The sequence below is a fragment of the Calypte anna genome, chromosome 1 (assembly GCF_003957555.1).
Source record: "Calypte anna isolate BGI_N300 chromosome 1, bCalAnn1_v1.p, whole genome shotgun sequence".
NCBI lineage: Eukaryota > Metazoa > Chordata > Aves > Apodiformes > Trochilidae > Calypte > Calypte anna.
Window position 1 is genome coordinate 52,489,873 of NC_044244.1, and position 21,703 is coordinate 52,511,575.

Here is a 21,703-nt window from a genome sequence, read left to right on the forward strand (position 1 = left end):
TCTTCCAGACCCCTCTTAGTCCCAGTGGTATGCACAGATCTGAGCAACTGAGTGCTTGCCAAGGGTAGAGGTTGCCCTGTGTGGGCTCTTTGGGATTCTGTATGGACACACAGGTCCACACCTGGAACTGCTTTGGCCACTCGGGATGGGGAAGGAGGAGGAATACTTCCCGGCATCTGCCCCTGGCCCAGGGGCTTGGTGCTTGGTCAAGGCAGGCTAGTGCAAGCTCCTGCATGATAGGGCTCACCCACACTTGCCCCGAGGGTGCCTCCACGCCCAGCTCCACCCCCAGATGATACTACTGAAGACAGAGGGGCAAAATTAAAGTTGTAGGGACCCTCCTTGGCCTGTATGGGGTTTCTTTCCACCACTCCTATTTTCTCCCTTTGATCGACTCCCCAGAACCAGCCCTTCTAATGGGGTGACCAGGCTATATATAATTTCTGGATCCCTTCAACCTAAAAAACTCCTCCTTGTGCATCACTTGTTTGCAAGCAGAACTGGGGAGGATGCGCCCTGCCTGGAGAGACTCCTCACACCCCTGCTCGGCCAGGGTCGCATGTGGGAGGCCACGCCAGACATCCCCTTCCCCACTGGTCTGTCTGGAGGTGAAGCCGGGTGCGTTTCGGAAGAGAAGTCACTGGCTAGCCACATCCTTCCGGAAGGCAGCTCCAGCCCGGGGCTGTGGGACGAGAGTGGGTGGGGGAGCAAGACGGGACGGACACCGAGAAAAACCTTTCCACGGCTCGCCCAGGTGAGGAGCAGCTGGAGGGTCTCAGACAGTGGGAGAGGCCTGGGGAAGGGGAATGCGGAGGTGGAGGAGGGGAGGTCGCCCCCGCCCCTCTGGTGAGAGCCACCGCGACTGCCGGGGGGGCGGGCAACGCCAGGCTGTCCATTGCCCGAGGGTTTGCTGGCTCCCTCCCAGCCTGCTGAAGGAAGGAGGGAGGGAAGGGAGGAAGGAAGGTGGGAGGGAAGGTGGAGCAGGGTGGGGAAAGCCCTGCAGACACACCTGCCGGGGCGGTGAGACGGGCGGCGGCGGCGCGGAACGACGCGGAGCGGGGATGGAGGGTAAGGGGAGAGTCCCGGCGGGGAGCGGGACACAGGGCGCTTCTCCCCGGGGCATTGTGCGGAAACCCCGGGCGCGGCTCAGCCCCTCTCTGACCCCTCTCTCACGGGGGCTGCTGCCGTGTCAGCCGGCATCGCCTCGGGGCGGCCGGGGGCGTGGGTTTCGCTCAGGCAGTGGACGGGGAGGGATGGAGGAGGGGGCGGGGGGGCTGGTGCGTGTGTGTTTGCGCCTCTGGTTCTCTTTCTCAGCCAGCTGCTCCGGGCTGGAAGCCGGCTCGTTCCTCCAAAAGCGCCTTAGAGCTGGCTGAAAGAGGAAGCACTGCACCACCCCCCCGAGCCCCCGGGCCCCCGGTCTGGAGGGAGCGAAGGGGCGCCCCGGGTGGTGGTAGAGGTACCCCGGGTAGGAGGAGGGGTAGCGTCTCCCCAAATCCCTTCGTGCTCTTGCTGCTGGGCTTGCCTACAGACGGCTTTTTTTTTTTTTTTTTTTTTTGAGAAACACTTTGATTTAAAGGCATAAATCTGCTGCTGAGGACTAGAGCTCAAACCAGCACAACTTCTGTGGCCTGCTGTTATGTCCTCTTTATGCATACTTGTGTCCCTGTGGCAAGCGAGCCTGTCCCAAATGAGAGTGATCAGTTTCTGTAAAAAACACAGTTTGTTTTCTTTATTCAACCCATGATCCAGATCTCTATCTGTATTTAGGCTTCTAAGCTCTTCGATGCTGGGAATCAGACACTCGAGGGTCTTTTTTGGTTATAATTCTCTCTTCCTGTTATCCTTCATCCAGCAGACCCTGAACCTTCCGTATTTTTATTTAGAGGATTAACTTCTGCACAGCCCTCTTGGCCATGATCCTTGCTGTGTTAGTTGGCTGTCTGAAATAGCATGATATCATTCTCACCACAAAAGGAAAAAAAAAAAAAGGAAAAAAAAACGAAAGAAGAGGAGGAGATTCCTTCCCTCTGCATTCATGCAACATGAACCTCTGCATTGCCTCTGGGAATGTTTGTTTGGCTGGGGTAGAAAAAAGCTGGACTTGATGCCAGCACCAGAGCAACAGGTAACAGTGCACCCTGGGGAGGAGAGGTGGCCTCTAAGTCTCAGAAGAGATTTGCTGTGTTTTGCCTTGCCAGCTGAAAGGATTTGTGCTGGCCTGTGAAGCAGGCCTTATTTCTCAAGTGAAAATAGATATGGTGGTTCAGTTCATACCAAATGGAAGAGAAATCATTTCACGACCTGCTCCATCACACCCTGTAGAAGGCTCTAAGTGTTTTTTGTCCACTGACTTCAGGAAGTCCCTTTTGCTTTATTTGATTGACAGAGGAATTCCTTTGTTGCTGTCTATTTCCAGGGTTCCACACCAATGTGTGGAAGGTATGTGGAAGTTAAGCTTCTGTGATTCCCCTTGGGCTGCAGTACTTGTATCTAAGCTGCTTCATGGAATGATGTCCTCAAGAACTTTGGTTTCGTCACCAATACTTGGAACATGCACAGGGAAAGTGAATCCCCAGGGACAGCCTCTCTAACTTCACTACAAGAGAGAATGTTCCAGGATTTGAAAACTCTTGGTCCTGACAGTGTTCTGTTCTCAGGAATGGGAGAAAGGAAAAATGTGTGATGGTCAGGGGGATATAAGAATGCTTCAGGTTTGAAGATGTCATCTTCTGTAGTCTTCCTACTTATGCTCCTAACTCCCTATTTCATCACTTGCTTTCTGCCTCTTGCATATTTGAGGTCTTAGGTGGACACTCAAGATCCTTCTCGACCAATTTTTATGTAAAATGGTTTCTGATGTATCTGAGTCCCACTTGCAAGGCTAACAAATCATCTGCAGGGTCATACCTTGACTCATGTATTCCTGTGCCTACTTGTGCCTCTTACATTGTGCTACTCCATCATTCATGGAATTAAAGAGTGGTTTGGGTTCAAAAGGACCTTAAAGATCACCCAGTCCCAACCCCCCTGCAATGGACAGGGAGACTTCCAACTAGACCAGGTTGCTTCAAGCCCAGTCCAATGTGGCCTTGAACACTGCCAGGATGGGGGCATCCACAGCTCCTCTGGGCAACCTGTGCCAGTGGCTCTGGCCATTGAGACATTTCTCAGACCTTTTCTTTCCTTTTATACACCCAGCCCTGGAGAATGCCCCTCTCCAAACCTGCACCCTCTTGGACCAGGAGGAGGAAGAAGACACCATCTGGGAGAAGATTGAGAGTGCACGGCACCAGCTGACCCGCTCCCTGAACCCTGCAAAACTCACCCCATACCTTCGCCAGTGCCGTGTGATAGATGAGCAGGATGAGGAGGAAGTGCTGAATTCATGCCGCTTCCCTTGCAAAAGCAACCAGACAGGTGGGAGAAAGCACAGATTTTCACTGAGCTGCCAAGTTTTGCCCAGCTGGTTTTGACATGCAGAGGATGCTAACCAGCACATGGTGTTGTGGCCTCCTTGTCACTCCTACTGCAGTGCTACCCCAGCTCTTGTTGTTCTTTGAGACCCTCTGCAGTCAGCCCTCCTGCTCATCCTCTGTGGGATTCCCCCTGGGTGCACACAGTCAAGGGAAACACTCCCAACCCATTCCCTCCTCTAGCCATTCCCAGCCTTGTGGATGGAAGTAGAACTGGTGGAGATGGTATTTCGTATCACAAAGCTGGTCTATGCTTTTTTTCTTTCCAGTTGGCAGGGTATTCATCCTTGCTCTTTATCCCTTCTTCTAGGTTACCTGATGGACATCCTCCGGCGCCGTGGGAAGCGAGGCTATGAAGCCTTCCTGGAGTCTTTAGAATTTTACTACCCAGAGCACTACACACGGCTGACAGGAAAGGAGCCAGTCCAGCGCTGCTCTATGATTCTGGGTAGGGGCAGGTGCTTCATCCCCCTTTCAGCTGGTGCTTGCATTGGAAGGACCATGCATAAACCTCTGTTTAATGCTACTGGTGTGCAAGGAACCCTGACACCTCTTTGATCTGGCAGGGAGGGAGCCAAATGTACACGTGTGATGGACTGTGGTGCTATAAGCCTAGGAAAAGAAGGGCTGGAATCCCACGAGGAGAGCTTGGCACTCCTTGGTGGAAAACAGTGCTGGGCCAATCTGTGGGTTGTTTTATTTTTTGATGTTGCTCCTCTCTTGGCACTGAGGAACTGATTCTCCCTTGTCTCCTCCCCAGATGAGGAAGGCCCTGAGGGACTAACTCAGTTCTTGATGATGGAGGTGAAGAAGGTGAGGGCCCAGCGGAAAGAGCACCTGCTGAAGGAGCACCAGCTCCAAGTGAAAAACCAGGCTTTGGAGCAAGAGCAGGCCAGGCTGGAGAAGCAGCTGCAGGAGCTCCTGAAGGTGCAGGAGCGTTGCCAGCGGCTGAGAGAGGAGTGGGACTCCAACAGCCTGGAGCTGCTCAGGCTGAAGGATGAGAACTACATGATGGCCATGCGCTATGCACAGCTCTGCGAGGAGAAGAACATGGCTGTGCTGCGGAGCCGGGACCTCCAGCTGGTGGTATGGACCCGGGGAGCACGGGAGGTGGTGGGGGTCTGGTGGCTGAGAGGGATGTGTGGAGGTGTCCGTGTGTGAGTGTGAGGGAGCTGATGGCTGGTGTGATGTGTGTTGGGGAGCATGTGGGGAAGAGCAGCCAAGTCATGGGGACAATGTGAGAGGCTCCCCCTGCCCTGAGGCAGCTGGAGGTACATCACCAGCTCCTGCTGCAGCTAGATGTATCACCTAGAGGAGACAGAAATAACTCCTCAGAGGACCTGTGAGAGCAATGTCTCTCCCAGCATCTCCTATAGCCTGGCTATAGGTACCATGAGATGTGCTGCCTGCTCTGCTGATGGGCACCTGCACCATGTTCAGGCAGCACGAGCAAGCAGCAGGCAGCTGATTCTGCCCAGCTGAGTGTTTGTATTTACTCTTCCTTGGGAAGGGGCTTGCATTTTCCTCTTTCTAGTGAGGATGGTGGCTGTCCTGCTGCCCAGAGCTGCCCAGGAGACTGCTCACAGGAGAGTGTTTTGGCCCAGATTCTGTCCCCTCCTCAGCCCCTGCTGCTCCCCACTCTCTCCTCGCCTCTCATGATGTTGGGGAGACTCATGCAGTGTACCTGAAGGAATTCATGACGCTGCACTCCAGCTGCCAAGCTCTCACCTCCAGCAAACACCCGCCCATTTCCTGCCTGGACAAGGACCAGACTTACCTTGAAGCTATTAATAACCTGGTTCTGCTGCCTCCTGGCATTCCCCCTACCAGTCTGGGCCTGGACCTCACTCACAGCCCCACACTTACCTTTCGTTCCTCATCCTGCTTTGCCAGCCCTGGCATCTTCCCTTAGCTTTTATCCAGTATTCCTGCCAGTGCCAGCTCCCCTGGACTGTCTCTGGAGCAATGAGGTGAATAACTTGTGGACTGACTGGAATGGAGATACCCACCTGAAGCAGTGTGGGATACAAGGTCCCAGCCTGCTTTCCACTCCTAGCTCCAAGGTCCAGAAGCAACAAGTCCTGGAAAGTCATTCTAAGTCTTCTGGGCAGATTTGAAGTAGTAATGCAGTTCCCAACTCCCTCCTTGGCAATTTTGGCAGTGTTGCTTAGGGGCTTTGATAGGTTTCCCTTCCCTCATTTGCTCTCAGACCCCCTGGTCTGAGAACCCTGGTTCTCTGATCAACCTCATAAGTCATTACAGGTCTTTGAGGACCTTCCTTACTCCTAAAAGTAACTGATCTCCCTGGTCTTGGAGGGAATTGTTAGGCCAGGGTGTGATGATGCATCTGTGGTACCCTGCAGCCTCCAGCAGTTTGAGCCTCAAATGGTTCTTGGGTCAGAGGTGTCCTCCCCACACTGAATAAACCTTCAGTGCGTTTTTCTGCTGCAAATGCATTCCTCAGCTATTCTGGAAGCCCTGAAGCCTTTGGAAGACTCTCAGCTGCTGGCCCTGGCAGTGCACCAGAGATCCCTGATCCACCTGTGGTCAAGGCCAGCTGCACTGAGGATGCCCCAAGGTAGTAAGACAAGTTGTTACAGCAAAAGAGGATCCTGAATGCACTGATGCAAGTGCATCTTCCTCCTTCCCCCTGCAGGGAAAAGCTTTTGTGTGTAACTGTGACAACCTTGGCCCAGCAAGGGGATAGTCCTTTCTGTGGGTGCCCATCCCTTGTTTTCCTCACCTCGAGACCCCTTTTTCTGTCCAGCATCCTCTCTGCTTCACTCTCCTGCTAAGGCAGAGGTGCAGGGCCACGTGTGTCAGACTCTTCTTTCTTCCCTGGGTTGGAGGTGGACCAGCTGAAGTGCAAAGTGACCAGCCTGGAGGAGGAGTGCAGCCTGCTGCGGAAACAGACATCTGCACCAGCCCAGCGAGAGGCAGAGGAGCGGGGCCAGCCTGACACAGCCATGTCTGACCTGTGGGCTGAGAACCAGCGGCTCACAGCATCGCTGCAGGAGCTGCAGGGCATATTGCAGGTACTTGATAGCGTGAAGCAGGCTCTAAGTTACCTCCTGCCCTGGTGCACCCCCAGTTCTGGTGAGATATGGGGAAATCACTGTTGCTTGCTCTGAGGATATTGCTTGGCTGTAGTGGCTGCCATTTCTTCTGGGTCTGGATGGTGATGGGCCCTTCTTTCTATCTCTTTGACTCTTGGTTGTTCTCATAAATGTGACTTTGTTCCTTGGAGCACCGAGTAGATGAATGCAGGAGTGATGATGGCAGTCATGCCAGTTTGCCTGTCACTGCCCTGGTTTGGTGATTCCTCGGTGCCCGTGGTGCAGTGACAGTACCTTCTCGCTTCCTAGACACCTGGAGAGGGCCCAGTGCCAGGATCTGAGAAGATCCTGTTGGATATCCTGGAGCATGACTGGAAGGAAGCCCAAGATGACCGGCAAGATCTCTGCCAGAAACTCAACTCCCTGCAGAACGAGCTGCAGTGGGCTGAAGAGCTGAGGGATAAGGTAGAGGATCCATCGCCACCCCCATCTCTGCATATTGAGCAGGGTCTGGAAGAGAAGGGAGGGAGAGGGCTGGGAAACCACAGCAGTTGCTTCCAGGGAGGCTGATGCTCTCTCTTTGCTCTTGCCAGTACCTCCAGGAGGTGGAAGATCTGCAGCTGAAATACCGGACACTGCAGAAGGACTGTGATCTCTACAAGCATCGTATGAACACAGTGCTGCTGCAGCTGGAGGAGATTGAGAAAGAGCGAGACCAGGTACATTTCACTCCACTTTACTCCTCCACTTTCCAGCAGGAACAGGCTTTTTGTCTCTGCTCTGGATGCCCCCTTCTTCTCCAGTGTGCCTTCTCTATCTCTGCCAGGGTGGGAGGCAGGGATTAGTAGTGCAGTTCTCTGCCTTTCCTCACTCTCAGCCTGGCTCCTTGCAGGCAATCCAGAGTCGTGATGGGGTTCAGCTCCAATACTCCCAGAGCCTGATTGAGAAGGACCAGTACCGCAAACGTGTGCGGGCCCTGGAGGAGGAGAGGGACGACCTCTTGAGCAAGCTGAGCCAGGCAGAAGGGCTGAACAGCACTCTGGAGGCACAGCTGCAGCGGTGCCAAGGCAGTCGCGGCCTGAGCAAGGTGAGGGTGGCTGGAAAAAAGGGAGAACAGGAGAAGGTAGAAGGGTCAGGAATGACTGATTTTGGAGAGATGCAGCAGAATGATGGAGTCCCTTCTCTCCCAGATGTGCAGCTCTTCCTACTCCCTTTACTCCAACCTCAGCAGTACCTGGAGCCTCATAGATGACCCCACAGCTGGACTTGTGGATGCGCTGGGGGATTCTTCTATCCCATTCCCAGGGGATTCAGCTGTTCAGAGCATGGTGAGTGATTGACCCTCAAGCTGAGGGCAGTGGGGAACCACACTGCACAAGAAGAGCACAGACATCGGAGTGGGCTCATCATGGGCCTGTGACATGGCAGAAAACTGGGCATGGGGTGATGTGTAAGGTTGGGCCAGATCTCAGGTGTGAAACTGTCTTCTCTGACAAACTGGTTAAGCTGACCCAAAGTGTGTAGCACTGAGCTGAGCTGGAAAGAGAGAGGCAAAACATTTTATCCCATAGGATACCTGTGGAGATCAGTATCTCCATGTGAGCTATCCCCAAAAAGCTATTTAATCTACATGTGCTGGGGGAGAAATCCTAGTTCTTTTGAAGCCTCTCGCGGTGTCATATTGTGTTCTATGGAGCCAAGTTCTTACCAATTTCCCTTTGACTCTTTGTGACCTTATCCTGGAGCACCCTGAAGTGGGTAATCCTGCATGTAATTCACACTTCTGTGTGTGCTGTGGTTAAAGTGAGATGCGATGATGAGGCTGGGTATTCCCTTCATCTGCTACTGCTCCCACCGCTTGTAAGTTGCAGAAAGATGGGGATGCAGTGTCACACATCATCATCCATGCTCTGCCTTGGGAAAACAAGATGCCCCTGGATGTTTGGAGGGATGATGTTTGGATGCTCCTTGAAGAGGAATGGGGTAACCTGTGGTCTGTTTGCGACCTAGCCTAAAGGGAAGGGAGAGGTGGTGGTGGGTGTTGTTGTTAGCAGGCATCTCTTTCACTCTGCCCAAGGAGGTGACTCCCGACAGTGAGAAGGATATCAACCGCCTTTCCACCTTCCCTTTCCCCCCTTGCATCGGTTCCATCCTCCGTCGGCAGCGGGAAGAGAGGTGTATGCCCTACAAAAGGTGATTACTGGGGGCTGCTTGAGTCTGTGTCTCTTCTGTGTGGGGTTGTTGGGGTCAGGGAAAGTAGGGTGGCAAGGGAGAGGAGAGCCTGGAATGGGGACTGGGAGTAGGAAGGCTGTCTGCAAGCTGCATGCTGTGTGGGGTGGAGGGTGGGCGAAGGCTGTAGGAGTGGGGTAGAGAACGGGATGCAAACAGGGTTTGAAAAAGCTGCTTCCTCACACCTTGCCTTTGTGACTCCTTTGTAGCTTGTCCTGCGGCTCCTTTAGCAGTATTGAAGATGCAACAGGTACCAGGGTGGGGGCTTTCATCAAAGGGTTTAGGTAAAAACAAATGGAGGCTGTGGGGTGAGGAGTTGGGCAACTGACCCTCCCTCACACCTTTGGTTTGTGCAGTTCACTGTGGGGGCTCTGAACCTTCAGCAGGGTGCTATGGACCCACACATCCCTGTGGCACTGCTATGCTAGGCACAGCAGCTGGAAAAGCTGGGTTTCTGTAGAGTGGGTAGCTATTCACATCAGCTTTGTTTAATTCACAGAGAGGAGAGTTAATGGAGAACTTGATGTTGAGTTGGAGGACTAGGTAACAGAAGAAGCAAATGCCTTCACTCTGGTGTTTTATTGGTTCTGGGTGATGGGTTGTAAATCTCCTGGTGCTGGCAGGTCCTGTTGTGGATGCTGGTGGCTGATCTCCAGGCACAACTAGGTGCCCCTGGCTGCTGCTGCCTTCTGACTGAAATACTGATGAAGGGAGAAGAGATTTGCTTGTTCTCAGGAGATATGGAGAGCCCTTTCCAGAAGGGTGACCATTCAAAGCCTCAGTTTCCCAGTCAGATATTAGAAAATGCCCAGAAGGGAGGGACAGATGTTTGCCACCCTGAGAACATGAGTTCCCTGTGACACTCGGAGAGATGATGTCCACTCTCTCTCCCTCTTGCTCTCTCTCCTAGGCAGTGGTTTTGCTAGTGCCTCGCTTGGGGCCCTCTCTTCTTCCAGCAGCACCTACACCAGGGTGAAGTCCGAGATCTGCTTGTCCAAGCTTCCCAGCCGTGAGGAGGTCACTAGGAGGTGACTTGTTCTTTAAGCTCAGATCTCTGAGCTTCTTGGGGGGATGTTTCTTGGTGCTGGGGGATCCCAATTGGGAGACCCTTCCTTTCTGCCTCCCCCTCGGTGGACTCTTTCTTGCTAGTGGGAGAGAAGAGTAGTGAAGATCCTATGGTCCTTGCTTCTTATCAGGACCCCATTTTTTTGTGCTGTCCCATATTTTGTGGGGATGTTGCCCTGGGCTGGACACACACCTGCCTGGGTAGGGAGAGGACTGAGGAGCCCAGCTTGGCTTTGATGTTGGGGCTGGTGGGATGAAATGGGTCATGTGTGCCCTGGTGATGGCTGTGAATCATGAGCTCTGCACTGCAGTGCTCAGCACAGTGAATGCCCTGTAGCTGGACGCAAGGCATGGGGTGGGCTGGTTCTTAGAAAAGGCAGCAAGTTTCAGGTGCTTGACTTGTAATTTCTCCTTGCCAGGTCACTGGTGGTGCAGCTCATGAATATGGGTCACCCTAGCAAACCCTCAACCCAGGAGAAGAAGCTCAGGGAAGACATCTCTATCCTTGGAGGGAACAGGACAGGGATTTACGTCCAGTGGGTCAAGCCAGGCTCACGGGTTGAGGATGCAGGACTCAGGGAAGGGTGCAGGCTCATTGAGGTGAGTCTGGGAATGGGTTGGCTTTGTGGGTTTGTAAGACAGCTGGGATGATGTAAGGAGTGTGAAGTGATCCCCAGGAATGTGAAGCGATACAAGCTGACCTCTACCCAATTTGAAGTTCACCTCCATCTCTCTTGTTTCTCTGGACTGCTCCCTGCCTAGAGCTTTATGGAACACAAATACCCATCCAGCTCTCATGGCACTCGAGTGTACTTGTGCATGTAAAAATACTGAGACTTTCTGAAACTCATCCTTCAGCTATGAAAGGGGAGAAAGAAAAGGGAGTCATGCAGATTAAAATGGCATGGTGGCTGTATGTGCCTGGGGTTGTCTGTCACCTCGTAGTATTTTAGAGCAGTTTGCATCCTGCACATGCCCGTTGTGAAGTGATCAATTCTGGAGCGAGATCTCTCAGACCTTTGTGACTCTCTTGAGCTATCGAGAATAATTGCTCTGAAGAAAGCTCCTGAAGGGAAGGAAAGAAATTTGTTTGGGCAGCAATGACACCGCTTGAAATACAGCTACACTACCTGAATTAATATCCCACCTGTAACTGAAAATAAAACAGCTCTCCCATCTCCACTCACACACACGTTGATGCACGCACATTTGCTTTCGCAGCAGCTCAGAGAGGCTGGAAGTGGGTATTTCAGAGGCAGAGGAGGGAACCAAAAGCAGACTGAGGATGTCTTGTCCTCTGGTAGAGCTTTTACTAGGCCTAGGTGGGTGAAGGAGCTGGGGAGAGCCTGCTGTTCCAGCATCTAGGTCTAATGGCATTGTGTCCTTGCTAGCTGAGGGTGCCGTCGCTGAAGGAAGAGGTGCTTTCTCTGGAGAACTGCACACAAGAGGTTGCCTACCTGAGCTTGCTGCATTGGGATGAGCCCTCCAGTCTTGTCTTTCAGCCTGACCTGGAAGGTAAGGCCCTGGCAGCTGGGTCTCCTTTGGTCCAGTGAGCTCTCTGCCTCTCTTTTCAGACCCTGAAGTAAATCTCTGGAAGTAAATCTCAGTTACTCTTTCTCCTCTCCCCTTTGGTCCTAGGCCACCATGTGTGACCCAGGGGTTGGCTGTAGCTCCGGTAGCTTTCTGTGTCTGGTGTGACATGTGAATCCTCTGAGTTACAGGATGGAGGTACAGACCTTCTGTCTGTTTGCCTCCTGTGCACCCCCCACCCCGATCTGTAACATCACAACTGTGCTGGGGACTTGTTAATTTTGTTGGCGATACATGTTGTCTCCCATGTCCCCACTGGTCACCTATGTCTCCTGCTGCTTCAGGATACCAGCCTCTGCGGGAAGCCCTGCAAGAAGGGAAGAAGTTTTCTGGAGACTCGTTCTACGTACGCACCAACCTGTCCCTGCTGGAGCCGTCAGACCCGTATGCGCTGTGTGTCAAGTGTCGGGAGATCCTCCATGTCACAGACACCATGCACAAAGGGAGGAAGGAGTGGTACTGTTCCCGCGTCGATCCCTTAACCATGAGGGACCTGGACAAGGGGACAGTGCCCAACTACAGCAGGTAACAAGGGGGAGGAGGAAGGTAAGAGGGTACTTGGGGTGCCTGCCCCATCTCTCTGTGGTGGGTGAGTCCTGAGGGGTGTGGACTCACCTCTTGATAGTTTGGTCTGCCCAAGCCTTGTATGGAGGAACAGTGGAGTGGTGTTTGGGTGCCCTTGAGAGACTGGGAGGTTGAGTGAGGTCTTTGACATGCTGATGACATGCAGCTCTCCATAGGGTTTGACAGAGAGGGCCTCTAGAATTGCTTAGTTGCAACCTCTCTGTCTTTTCAGGGCTTACCAGCTTTTGAAGATCCAGGAGAAGGGTCAGATGCCTGGGCAGCAGAGGGGGCACAGAAACAACGTAAGTCAAAGAAGCCACCTGTGAGAGTCATGTGTGTGCTTATGGCCACTCCACCACATAGGCTTGCAATCTGCTCCACTCTGTTGGTGAACCAGCTCATATAGAGGTGTCAGCTGGGTCAGCAAGCAGGGTAGGGGCTTACAGCCCAGGCAGTATTACAGCTTAGTGGCTGCCTTCCTACCCTCTCTTCTCTTCCCAGACTTAACCTGATGGGCCACAGACCCAGTCCCATGCTTTTTGTATGTGAGCTCCATTGCCCTTGCCAGCAGCCAGCTCCTTGTATGTGTGTGTGAAATGCTCTATACTCGGAGCCTTATGGCCCTCACTTTCTCCTCAGCTGAAGAAACGTGCCTTGGACCAGCTGCGCCTGGTGAAATCCAAACCACAGAGGAGCTCAGAACAGCCCCCTCAGCAGCTGTGGTTAGACCCCTGCTCAGGTGAGCTGTTACCCCTTCATCTGCCCCATCACTCTTGGAGAACAAGTTGTCTCATCTGAACACTGAAGGGACACTGGCATCTGGGATGTCTCAGTCTCTTTGCCCAGGATCCCTCTTACAAGCCTGCTAACAGGCTGCCTAGGGCAGTGGTGGAGTCACCATCCCTGAAGGTATTTAAAAGCCATGAGCACCATGTGGTGCTCAGGGACATGGTTAAGTGGTGAACTAGGCAGTGCTGAGTTAATGGTTGGGCTTGATGATCTTAAAGATCTTTTCCAAAAAAAAAAAAAAAAAAAAAAAGATTCTATGATTCTAATTGGATTTTGAGAAGTCCATGCTCCTTTTCCTAGGCTTTATGGGGTTTTCCATTGCTTTTGTGGTTCTTGGGGTCATCTAACTTTTTTTGGAGTATATGCTGGTGTGTAACTCAAGGGAGTCTCAGAAAATGGGCAAGGGGAGCTACAGCCAAAGTACCTGCCTGTAGATGAGTGTTGTAACCAGCATAGGATCTCTCCCTGGACACAGGGTGTTTCGTAGGTGCCTTGATGAGTCAGGATAGAGGGGATAGTACAGGAAGAACAGTATGGTCTTTGGGTTAGTGGTAGCCTTGTCTCCTGTGTTCTCTTCTTCATTCCTGCCATCCAGACCCAGAGGTGAGCCTGAAGCCATACAGCCTGGTGCGCCCCGTGGTGGTCAAGACACCTCGCCCTGTGGTGCTGTCCCCTAACTGCATTGCACCACGGCTCATCAGGAACCTGCTGGACTTGCCCACCTCTCGCTTGGACTTCCATGTGTGCCCAGCAGGTAGGCAGCAATGAGAGGGTGACATGTCCACAGCTGTTTTAGGAGCCTGTGGCTTAGTGAGGTAAAGTACACAAGTCTTCTCCTTCCCAAAGCTGCTTTCCTCTTTTGCTTTCCTCTTGCTGCTTCTGAGCCGTATGGTGGGAAGCCAGAATGTTGCTCAAGGAGGTCTCTTCTGCAGAAGCCTTGGTCAGCGAAGAGTTGCTCTTAGTCCTGGAATGATGAGATTTGGTCTCATTGGACACTCAGAGAGGACATGAGATGCCTCTGCAGTGTGGGGATCTCTGTCTTCCCAGGCAGTCCCTGTTGACAGGTCACCTTTTTGGGCTGTCTGCAAGACATTCCCTCCTATTTTTAAATGTGTCCTATCCATTTGGCAGACAGAGAAATGAGTCCTCCATTCTGGTTTTCTGGGACACTGGGATACTCTTCCATCAAGTGGTGACATTGCCTTGCTGTTCTGGGTGGCCCTTGCCAAAGATGAAGCCCCTAGCCGAGGTGGGATCTGCAGGTTCACAGAATCATAGGATGGTTTGGGTTGGAAGACACCTTACAGATCACCTAGTTCCAGCACCCTTGCATGGGCAGGGATTCTTCTCATTAGACCAGATTGACCAAAGCCCCATCCAACCGGGCCTTGAACACTTCCAGGGAGGGGGCAGCCACAACTTCCTTGGGCAGCATCTCACCACCTTCGGAGTAAAGAATTCATCCCCAGTATCTGTGGCTCTGTGTCCTTCTTATGGTGGGGGCCCAGAACTGGACAAAGTACTTCAGGTGAGGTCTCACTAGAGTGGAGCAGAGGGGGACTATCACCTGCCTTGACCTGCTGGCCATGCTTCTTTTGATTCAGCCTGGGAATATGGTTGGCTTTCTGGGCTGCAAGCACACAGGTTGAGCTCATACCAGCTTCTCCTCCTCAGGGATAATAGGATCCATAGAATCATAGAATCATAGAATTGGCTGGGTTGGAAGGGACCTCAGAGATCATCGAGTTCAACCCTTGAACCACCGTTGCGGTTGCTAGACTATGGCACTGAGTGCCACATCCAGTCTCTTTTTAAATATCTCCAGACACGGAGAATCCACTTCTTCCCTGGGCAGCCCATTCCAATGCTTGATCACTCTCTCCATAAAGAAATTCTTTCTAATATCCAACCTAAACTTCCCCTGGCACAACTTAAGACCATGCCCTCTTGTCTTGTTGAAAGTCGTCTGGCAAAAGAGACCAACCCCCACCTGGCTACCCCCTCCTTTCAGGGAGTTGTAGAGAGCGATGAGGTCTCCTCTGAGCCTCCTCTTCTTTAGGCTGAACAGTCCAGCCCCAGTGCTGTTGTCCTTTCCCTTCTGTCAGCATCATAAGGCTGACACACTGCTGCAGAGGCTGCTGGGGAAAGGGCTTTTCTCCCATAGGGAGTTTTGACAGAGGACATCTCTTTTCCTCCTTCCTTCTCCCTTCTCTAACTCTCTGTGCTTAGAGGTCTCACTTTGCCAACTGCAGGACTGAAAAATGAGTCTGTATGGGTTTTTTTGAGGGGGTGATGATGCAGGCAGGTAGTGAAAAATGTCTGCTTTGCTGCAGGATGGCTCTGCAAATGTTGGCTGCTGGGATTCTTATCTGGGTGACTTGGCCTTATTTCCTGCCCTACTGAGCCCTCTGCAGGGTCCTCCTCACATTGCATGGGGACTTACATCGAAGCCCTTATTGTGCTGGGGGAGTTTACACCAAGGGCAGAAATTCCATTCTCCCCTGCCAGTTCTGCTTTCTTGCAAGGGAAGGAAGGTGCTCCAGGAGCCCTGATCCATTTCTGTTTTCTGTTTTTTTCCCTTGGAGAACAGCCCATCCAGTGCAGAGTGAGTATAAGCCAGCCCAGCTTCCACAGGAGCCTGCTGCCTACAAGGACAGGGATGGCTTTGCAGGATACAGCTCCACAGTGGAAGTATTTGTGCCACTAGTAAGAGGTAGCAGAAGATGCCCAGCTAGCTGGGGGCTTGGGAGGGTTGTAACACACCCTGGATCTAATTCCAAACATGACTTCTCCTAAAGACATTACTTTAATTCACATTTAAGGGTGAGGAGCTCCTAAAAGCCTGGTTGAGTTAAGCTGTTAAAGCCCAGTGCCTGCTTCAGCCACATCAGGCTGCTGAGCCTGTGGCTACCAAATGAGGTCTCTTTGAGTGTGCATTGCATCACATCATCTTCTTTTGGGAGTTACCAGAGGTACCTCTTTGTTTAGACCTTACCAGACCTCACTGTCCTCCCAGCTCTGCCTCCAGGTCTCTGTCTCAGCATCACCTCTCTAGCTGGACTAGATGACCTTTAGAGGTCCTTCCAACAGCAATCATTCTATGATTCTGTTCTCTGCTGCTCTCCTTCTTGGTTTTGGCTTGGCTGCTGCTTGCTCTCCTTCTACCTCCGAGCAGGGGGAGGTGGCTCAGGCTGCCACCAACCAAAGGAGGTTCAGCTTGCCCCCACATCTTCCTCCCACACTGAGGTGCACACTTCTCTTGCTTAGGCAGCTCTGCTGCACCCTGGAGCCATCTACGAGCCCATGAAGTTCACAAACCCAGCACAAAACCTGCTTGGCAGAATAAAATCATTAGTTTTCTGCCATACTCTGTCAGGGAGGGGGTGGGACAGCGTGGCAGTGAGGAAGGGGCGGGGGGGAATGATGGCTCTTAGCTGGCTTAGGTGGCAGAGGTGCTGCAACACAAGTGCTCCTCTTGCCCTGCAAGGTGTCTTCAGCTGTGATATCATGCTTGTTCTGTACGCAGAAAAGCTGCAGGAGATCCATGCCAATGTGCAATGTTGTATAATTAGACTCTCTCCCCAGAATCCATAAACACTGAACTCGATAAGCATCAGAGCAGCAGCAAACGTGCGGGGTCTGAGGCAGAGAGTACGTGCAAGAGGGAGAAGGGGCTGATGTCTCCCTTTTCATGTCTCCTCTTGACTCACAGAGAAGCTGGCAGAAGGGGATCCCTGTGCAACCCACACTCAGGAGCACCCTGCGTCTAGAACTGCCCCCCAGAACCGGAGGGGGAGTGGGCGAATCCGCATGATCCGGGAGGCGATGGAGAAGGTGCTGATCTGTTTGGTGTGGTGGGAGAGAGGGCCAGGATGGGGAACCCCCTTCAGACTGGAGAAGAGGAGGGGACAGCTGAGCAGGGTAAAGGGAGGGTGATGTGCTGATAGAGAAGGAGCTGTTTGCTTGGTGGATGTGTAATTTGGAGAGTGTTTTAGGCTCAGGTGCTGTGGGGTTGAGAAGCAGCAGATATGAACTTTTCCCCCAGTCTCTACTGAGCCCAGGTAAAAGGAATGGCAACTGGTGATTCATGGGGGAGATGGTGGGAAATGCCATGTGCAGAAGTGAGTTCCCTGTTCTCCCATTCCTCATCTTTGCTAAAGCAGCAATAGCTTAGAGCAGACAGAGAAATGTGGGGCTGTGGGTGACAATGATGACAAAGGGGATGTGAATATGGGCTGTGGCTGAGCAAAGGGCCTGGTGGCCTTGTGGGTTGGGTTGGTGGTGATGGAGTGGATGACCCTGCTCGTTAATTCTCCCCTTCCATCTTGGCACTGTCTGAAAATTGCACTTTTAATGGAATTACTATTGGAAAAGCAATGATATTTCACAGTATGGGGTTTGATTTAATATAACTGTCAGGGGCTGGGGTTATTTTTTCTCCATTTAAATCAGTAAATCTGTTCAATTTCCCTTCCAGAATAAACACTGCCTGCTAGAACTGGGAGTTCAGGGTGTGAGGGATCTAATTAGAAGTGAAATATACCCCATTGTTATCCATGTCGAGGTCACCGAGAAGAATGTTAGAGGACTCAGGTAAGAGAAGACAGAGTGGCATGAATGAAAGGTTTCGTGGGAGGAGAGAGAAGCCCTTATCTCTGTTCAGAGGGAGAGACAAGGATCGGGTGAGAGCACTTGCTGTGTGTGTGTGTTTTGGGATTGGCTGCCATGAGGGGAAAAAGGGCAGGAAAATTGACTCTGTGTATGTGTGAGGGAGTTCCTGGCTGTTTTTGTCACCCCAGCTCTCTGTGCTGAAGGTAATATTCATCCTGGTGTTTTCCCCAGGAGTTTGCTGGGGAAGGCAGGCCAGCGGGACTCGGAGGTGCTGAAGGTGTGCCGTGGTGCAGAGCAGGCTCTCCACACACTGCCCTGCTCCTGGGCCAGGGTGGAGCCCCATGCCTGGAACCATGCTGAAGAGCTGCCCAAGGTGGTCCGGGGATGCATCTTCCAGGAGCAAAACCGCCCGCTGTGGATTGAGGAAGGCTATGACTGAGCTTGGGGGTGTCAGAATTGGCACTGCCAGCTACCATCCCCAAGAGATGTTCTCAGAGGTCCCAACCTCCCCAAGCTCTTCCAGGTAGCATGTCCTTCTCTCCCCAGGAGGATGCTGGTGGCAAAGGTCCCCCAGGGGTAGCCTTTCTGGTCCCCTCGAGGCCACCAAGAGCTGGGGAGTAACACATGCTGCCTCCCTCATCTGAGCTCTCTGTATTTGATTCGAGAGATGTCTTCCACTATTATGATGGAAGCCACCCTCATGGGCTCTTCCCCATCACCTTGGGCTGCCCTTGTCTCTGGTGTTGTCAGATTGCCAGATGGGGAACACAGGGGAATGGTGTGGTGTCAGGCTTGTATAGGAGCATCTCTCACACACCTTTGAAGCCCTTCTCCCACCATCTCTGTCTCCCCTGCCCTGCAGCACTGTTTGCTCTGGGTCTCCTTTTCCCCTGTCTACCTCACCTCTCGCCCCACATAGCAGGGAGCACAGCTCGTGTACCAACACCCTGCCATGGCTGGAATGACACTAAGCTTGCAAAAAACCCTCGTTTTATAGGAGCTGTACTCTTTATTGCTTGTAAATTATTAATGGAGCATTTTATTGGCAAACTGCATGTAAAGCAGAATTAAATACCATTCATAATGGGAATGGGTGGCAGGCTATGGGCTTGTGTGTTACTGGGAAGGTTTGAGTGATGCATGACGGGGTATTTTTCTCCTCCTTTAACTGAGACCCAGCTGCCCAGCCCTCCAGGGAAAGGAAGGAGCACTGCTTTTGCTGTTATTGGGCAGCAAGATGTGTGGGGAGAGGACTACCTGAGTGTGTCCCCTTTGTCCTTCTCCCCTGTCTCTTTCCCCTGTCCTTCTCCCAGTCTCCTGACTCTCCCCAGTGCTGTTTTTGGCCAGGTTGCTCTAGAAAAGTGGGGGGAAAACTCGATGTGTCTGGCTGAGGTCCCTAGAGCTTCACATCCCTTCATGCCCTGTTTTTTGTGAAGCAACAAGCCAGCTACCTCTGGGGTACCTCTGTTACCTTCTGGGGAACATCAGTGAAACAGCCCAGACCCACTGCCAGAAGAGTTGGGGCAGTGCCCCTTCAATGGGAACTGTTCTCACCCTGACATGGGGCCAACTGTATGTTCAGACCCTGACAGAGGGAAGGTGGAGGGCTTGGGTAGCCATGCTTACCCGCCCTAGCATAGTCCTGACTCCCAACCTACTGTCATTATCAGCCCTGCTATGGGAAAGGGGTGCCAGGAGAGGGCTTGGTTGTGGTACTAAGTGGTCTTTCTTGGGGCATGCAAAAGGAAAATGGAATCTGTGGCTCTGAGAGGCTCTGTGGGGCACGAAGTCAGGCAGAGGACTGAGCCCACTGATTCTGGGGTCAATGGGAGAAGATGGGCAACCAGCACCAGTGCCAGGTCCTCTCTGTATCTTACTTGCCCCAGTGATTTGGGCACTGCTAATGCTATGCACTTTTGAAGCTCTCAGCAAAGATTAACTTGCTGATCTTCACTGGTCCCCTGTGAGGTGTTATTTCAGGCTCTAAACCAGTTGCCTGTGTCTTTTATGAGGACGAGAGTGAAGGGGGAAGGAAAGAAAATGAAAAGATTTTAACCTGCAGTCACTAGAATGTAGAGCAAAGTCCCAGCTCTGCCCTGGAGCGTTGCAGCTCTCCTCCCAGGGAAGGGGGGGCTGGTGTAACACATGGCTCCAGATGAAAGCTCCCAAATGACATCCACACCAGGGGATGCAGCCTGAGCATCCTGGCACAGCCAGCCCCCTAGGAGGGTGCTTGCCCTGCAGGCAAACAAAGTGGGAGTCTTGTTGAGATGATGAGAAGACAAGTCCCAAAGCAAGCTCCCATCCACCCTGGCATGGATTTGAAGAAGTTTGTATTTTCACAGGGGAAAAGAAAAATTAGTGCTTGAGTAAGCAGGGGAAACGCACTGCATGAGGCGCTCTCATTCAAGGCTTGACAACTCCTCCAGTCTCTGCTGGTGCTGGGAACCATCTCTGGCACTATGGCCTAGGCTGAGGGTGGTCAAGAGCAAGACCCCCCTTTCTGGCAGTCACTGTGCTCCCTTCTTGGCACTTGCTAGCTCCCCCCACATAAACAGTTGTCCCCCAGCAGCCCCTGGGCCATCAGCTAGAGGGAAAGGAAGGTGAAGGAAGGTTGCTGGGAGGCAGGTTGGCACTGCCCAGCTCCCCAAGCAGCAGGCAGCCCTGCCTCACCTGCTCCCAAGCTTCTTCTAGGCCCTCTCTTTATCCATCGAGTCTCCCTTGAGGCTTTCAACATCCAGCTTCAACTTGTTCTGGACACGGGTGAGAAGCAGGACAGAATGCTGCAAGGCAAACCTAAATGATCCCCCCACTGCCCTGTGCACCTTCTTTATACCTCTGGGGGGGTGGCTGCCTGCTCTGCCCACAATGAGTCACGGGTGAGGCAACAGGCACAAAGAAATTAGCAGCCCTGGGCACTAATTACCAGCAGTAACAGCCTCGTGCTAACCCCTGTCACCAGGAGCAAAAATTTCTCCCTCCAGGGACAGAATCAGCAAGGCGGTGTGTGTGTGTCACCCTGGCATGTCACCAGCCCTTTCCAGGCTGCCTCCCTGCCCTGGCTGTGCTTGCAGAAGTTTGGGGTCTCTTTCTCCTTGATCAGCCAGCCCCATCCCAAGGCAGGATTGGGCACTGAATGGTCCCCCCCATCTCGGGCACCCCAGAAGAAAGAGCTGTCTCATAATGCAAGAAGCAAAGCTGTGCTCACCTCTAGCATCGGGCATGTTCTGCTTTGTATGTGGGGGGTCTGACTTCTTATGCTTCCCAGCACCATGCTCTGTACAAGGTAGGTTTGGATCGGATTTATGTGTCTTTTAGGGACATCACTAAAGATCCTCTGCCTCTCTCCCCCTTTCCCATCCCGAATGATTTCCTAGGCCAGGGCTGGGAGGTCCTGCAGGATGCCTGGGAGCCATGGAAGCTGCTTTACAGCTGCCTGGGGCTGAAGGACTTGGAGAGATTAATTTCTGGTTCAGGAGGAGTGGCTAGCCATGGGAGCAAGCCAGTATTTAGCACAGAGGCTGCAGATCAGTCATACCAGCTTCCCATCCCTGCAGTAATATAAGGCCTGAAGGTGAATGACTCCCCCCTCCCCTGCCCCAAATCAGTGTAAGAAAGCTTTGCTACTCAAAGAGATCTAAAAATAAAACCTGTAGGGACCCTCCAAAGGGATATAGGAGATGCTCTGGAGATGTTCTTGCTTCAGGGGAAGGGTAGGAGTCCTGGAGACTCAGCAAAATACATTAGAGGAGAGAGAAGTGAATTCAGTGGTTTCTGCATCACAAAATAAAAAAACTGTAGCCATGGATATGGCTGGGGTTAAACTGTGTGTGGCAAGGCCTGGGGAAACTGAGTACACATTGTTAGTCCTGCAGGGAAGTCTTCCTTGTGTGCCTGGAAGCTCTCTGTGTGTGGACACATGGTAGGAATGTGGAACAGAGGAATCCTAATCCCTGCCCTGACCCCCTTTTCTAAGGTCCCATGATCTGACATGTGCACTGAGGGGGCGGGATGGGCTTTGCCACATGGTGTCATGTCCCTTCCCGCCATTTCCCCTGGGTCCCCATCTTATTACTTTTTATTTTTTTTTTTTTTTTTTTGGTATGCTGAGATTGAATGCCCACAGCTCTCAGCTCCCTGAGGAGGCGCTCTGATTTCAGCAGCTTATGTAGAGCACTACCCTCCTGCTGTCCCCATGCTCAGTGCACAGGGAATCAGTGGTGGGGAGTGCAAGCATCATGCCCCCTCCCCAGCTGGTTGCCTCTCTGTACCCCACAGATGCTCTGTAAAGTGGCCTAGAGGGGTAGCATGACCTTCATGGTCACC

General features: G+C 52.5%; 1 protein-coding gene across 1 annotated transcript; it reads left to right on the plus strand.

Moving 5' to 3' along the window:
* The first annotated feature begins 559 nt into the window (after window positions 1-559).
* Window positions 560-18,451, plus strand: CARD10 (caspase recruitment domain family member 10). The gene is made up of 22 exons (XM_030446771.1): window positions 560-618; window positions 666-754; window positions 3,199-3,417; window positions 3,784-3,921; window positions 4,234-4,559; window positions 6,323-6,508; window positions 6,839-6,994; window positions 7,123-7,248; window positions 7,422-7,616; window positions 7,720-7,857; window positions 8,607-8,722; window positions 8,968-9,008; window positions 9,669-9,786; window positions 10,243-10,423; window positions 11,215-11,338; window positions 11,698-11,938; window positions 12,210-12,279; window positions 12,617-12,716; window positions 13,362-13,520; window positions 16,479-16,600; window positions 17,244-17,359; window positions 17,609-18,451. The coding sequence occupies exons 1-22, from the start codon at window positions 560-562 to the stop codon at window positions 17,814-17,816; spliced, it is 3,228 nt and encodes a 1,075-aa protein (XP_030302631.1). The 3' UTR covers window positions 17,817-18,451.
* Window positions 18,452-21,703: the final 3,252 nt, after the last annotated feature.

Excerpts from the sequence above, each read along its gene's own strand:
- CARD10 (XM_030446771.1), top strand. The coding sequence starts at position 560 with ATGTGGGAGGCCACGCCAGACATCCCCTTCCCCACTGGTCTGTCTGGA. Across the intron at positions 3,922-4,233 it reads GCGCTGCTCTATGATTCTGG|ATGAGGAAGGCCCTGAGGGA; the intron begins GTAGGGGCAGGT and ends TCTCCTCCCCAG. Across the intron at positions 13,521-16,478 it reads CTTCCATGTGTGCCCAGCAG|AGAAGCTGGCAGAAGGGGAT; the intron begins GTAGGCAGCAAT and ends CTTGACTCACAG.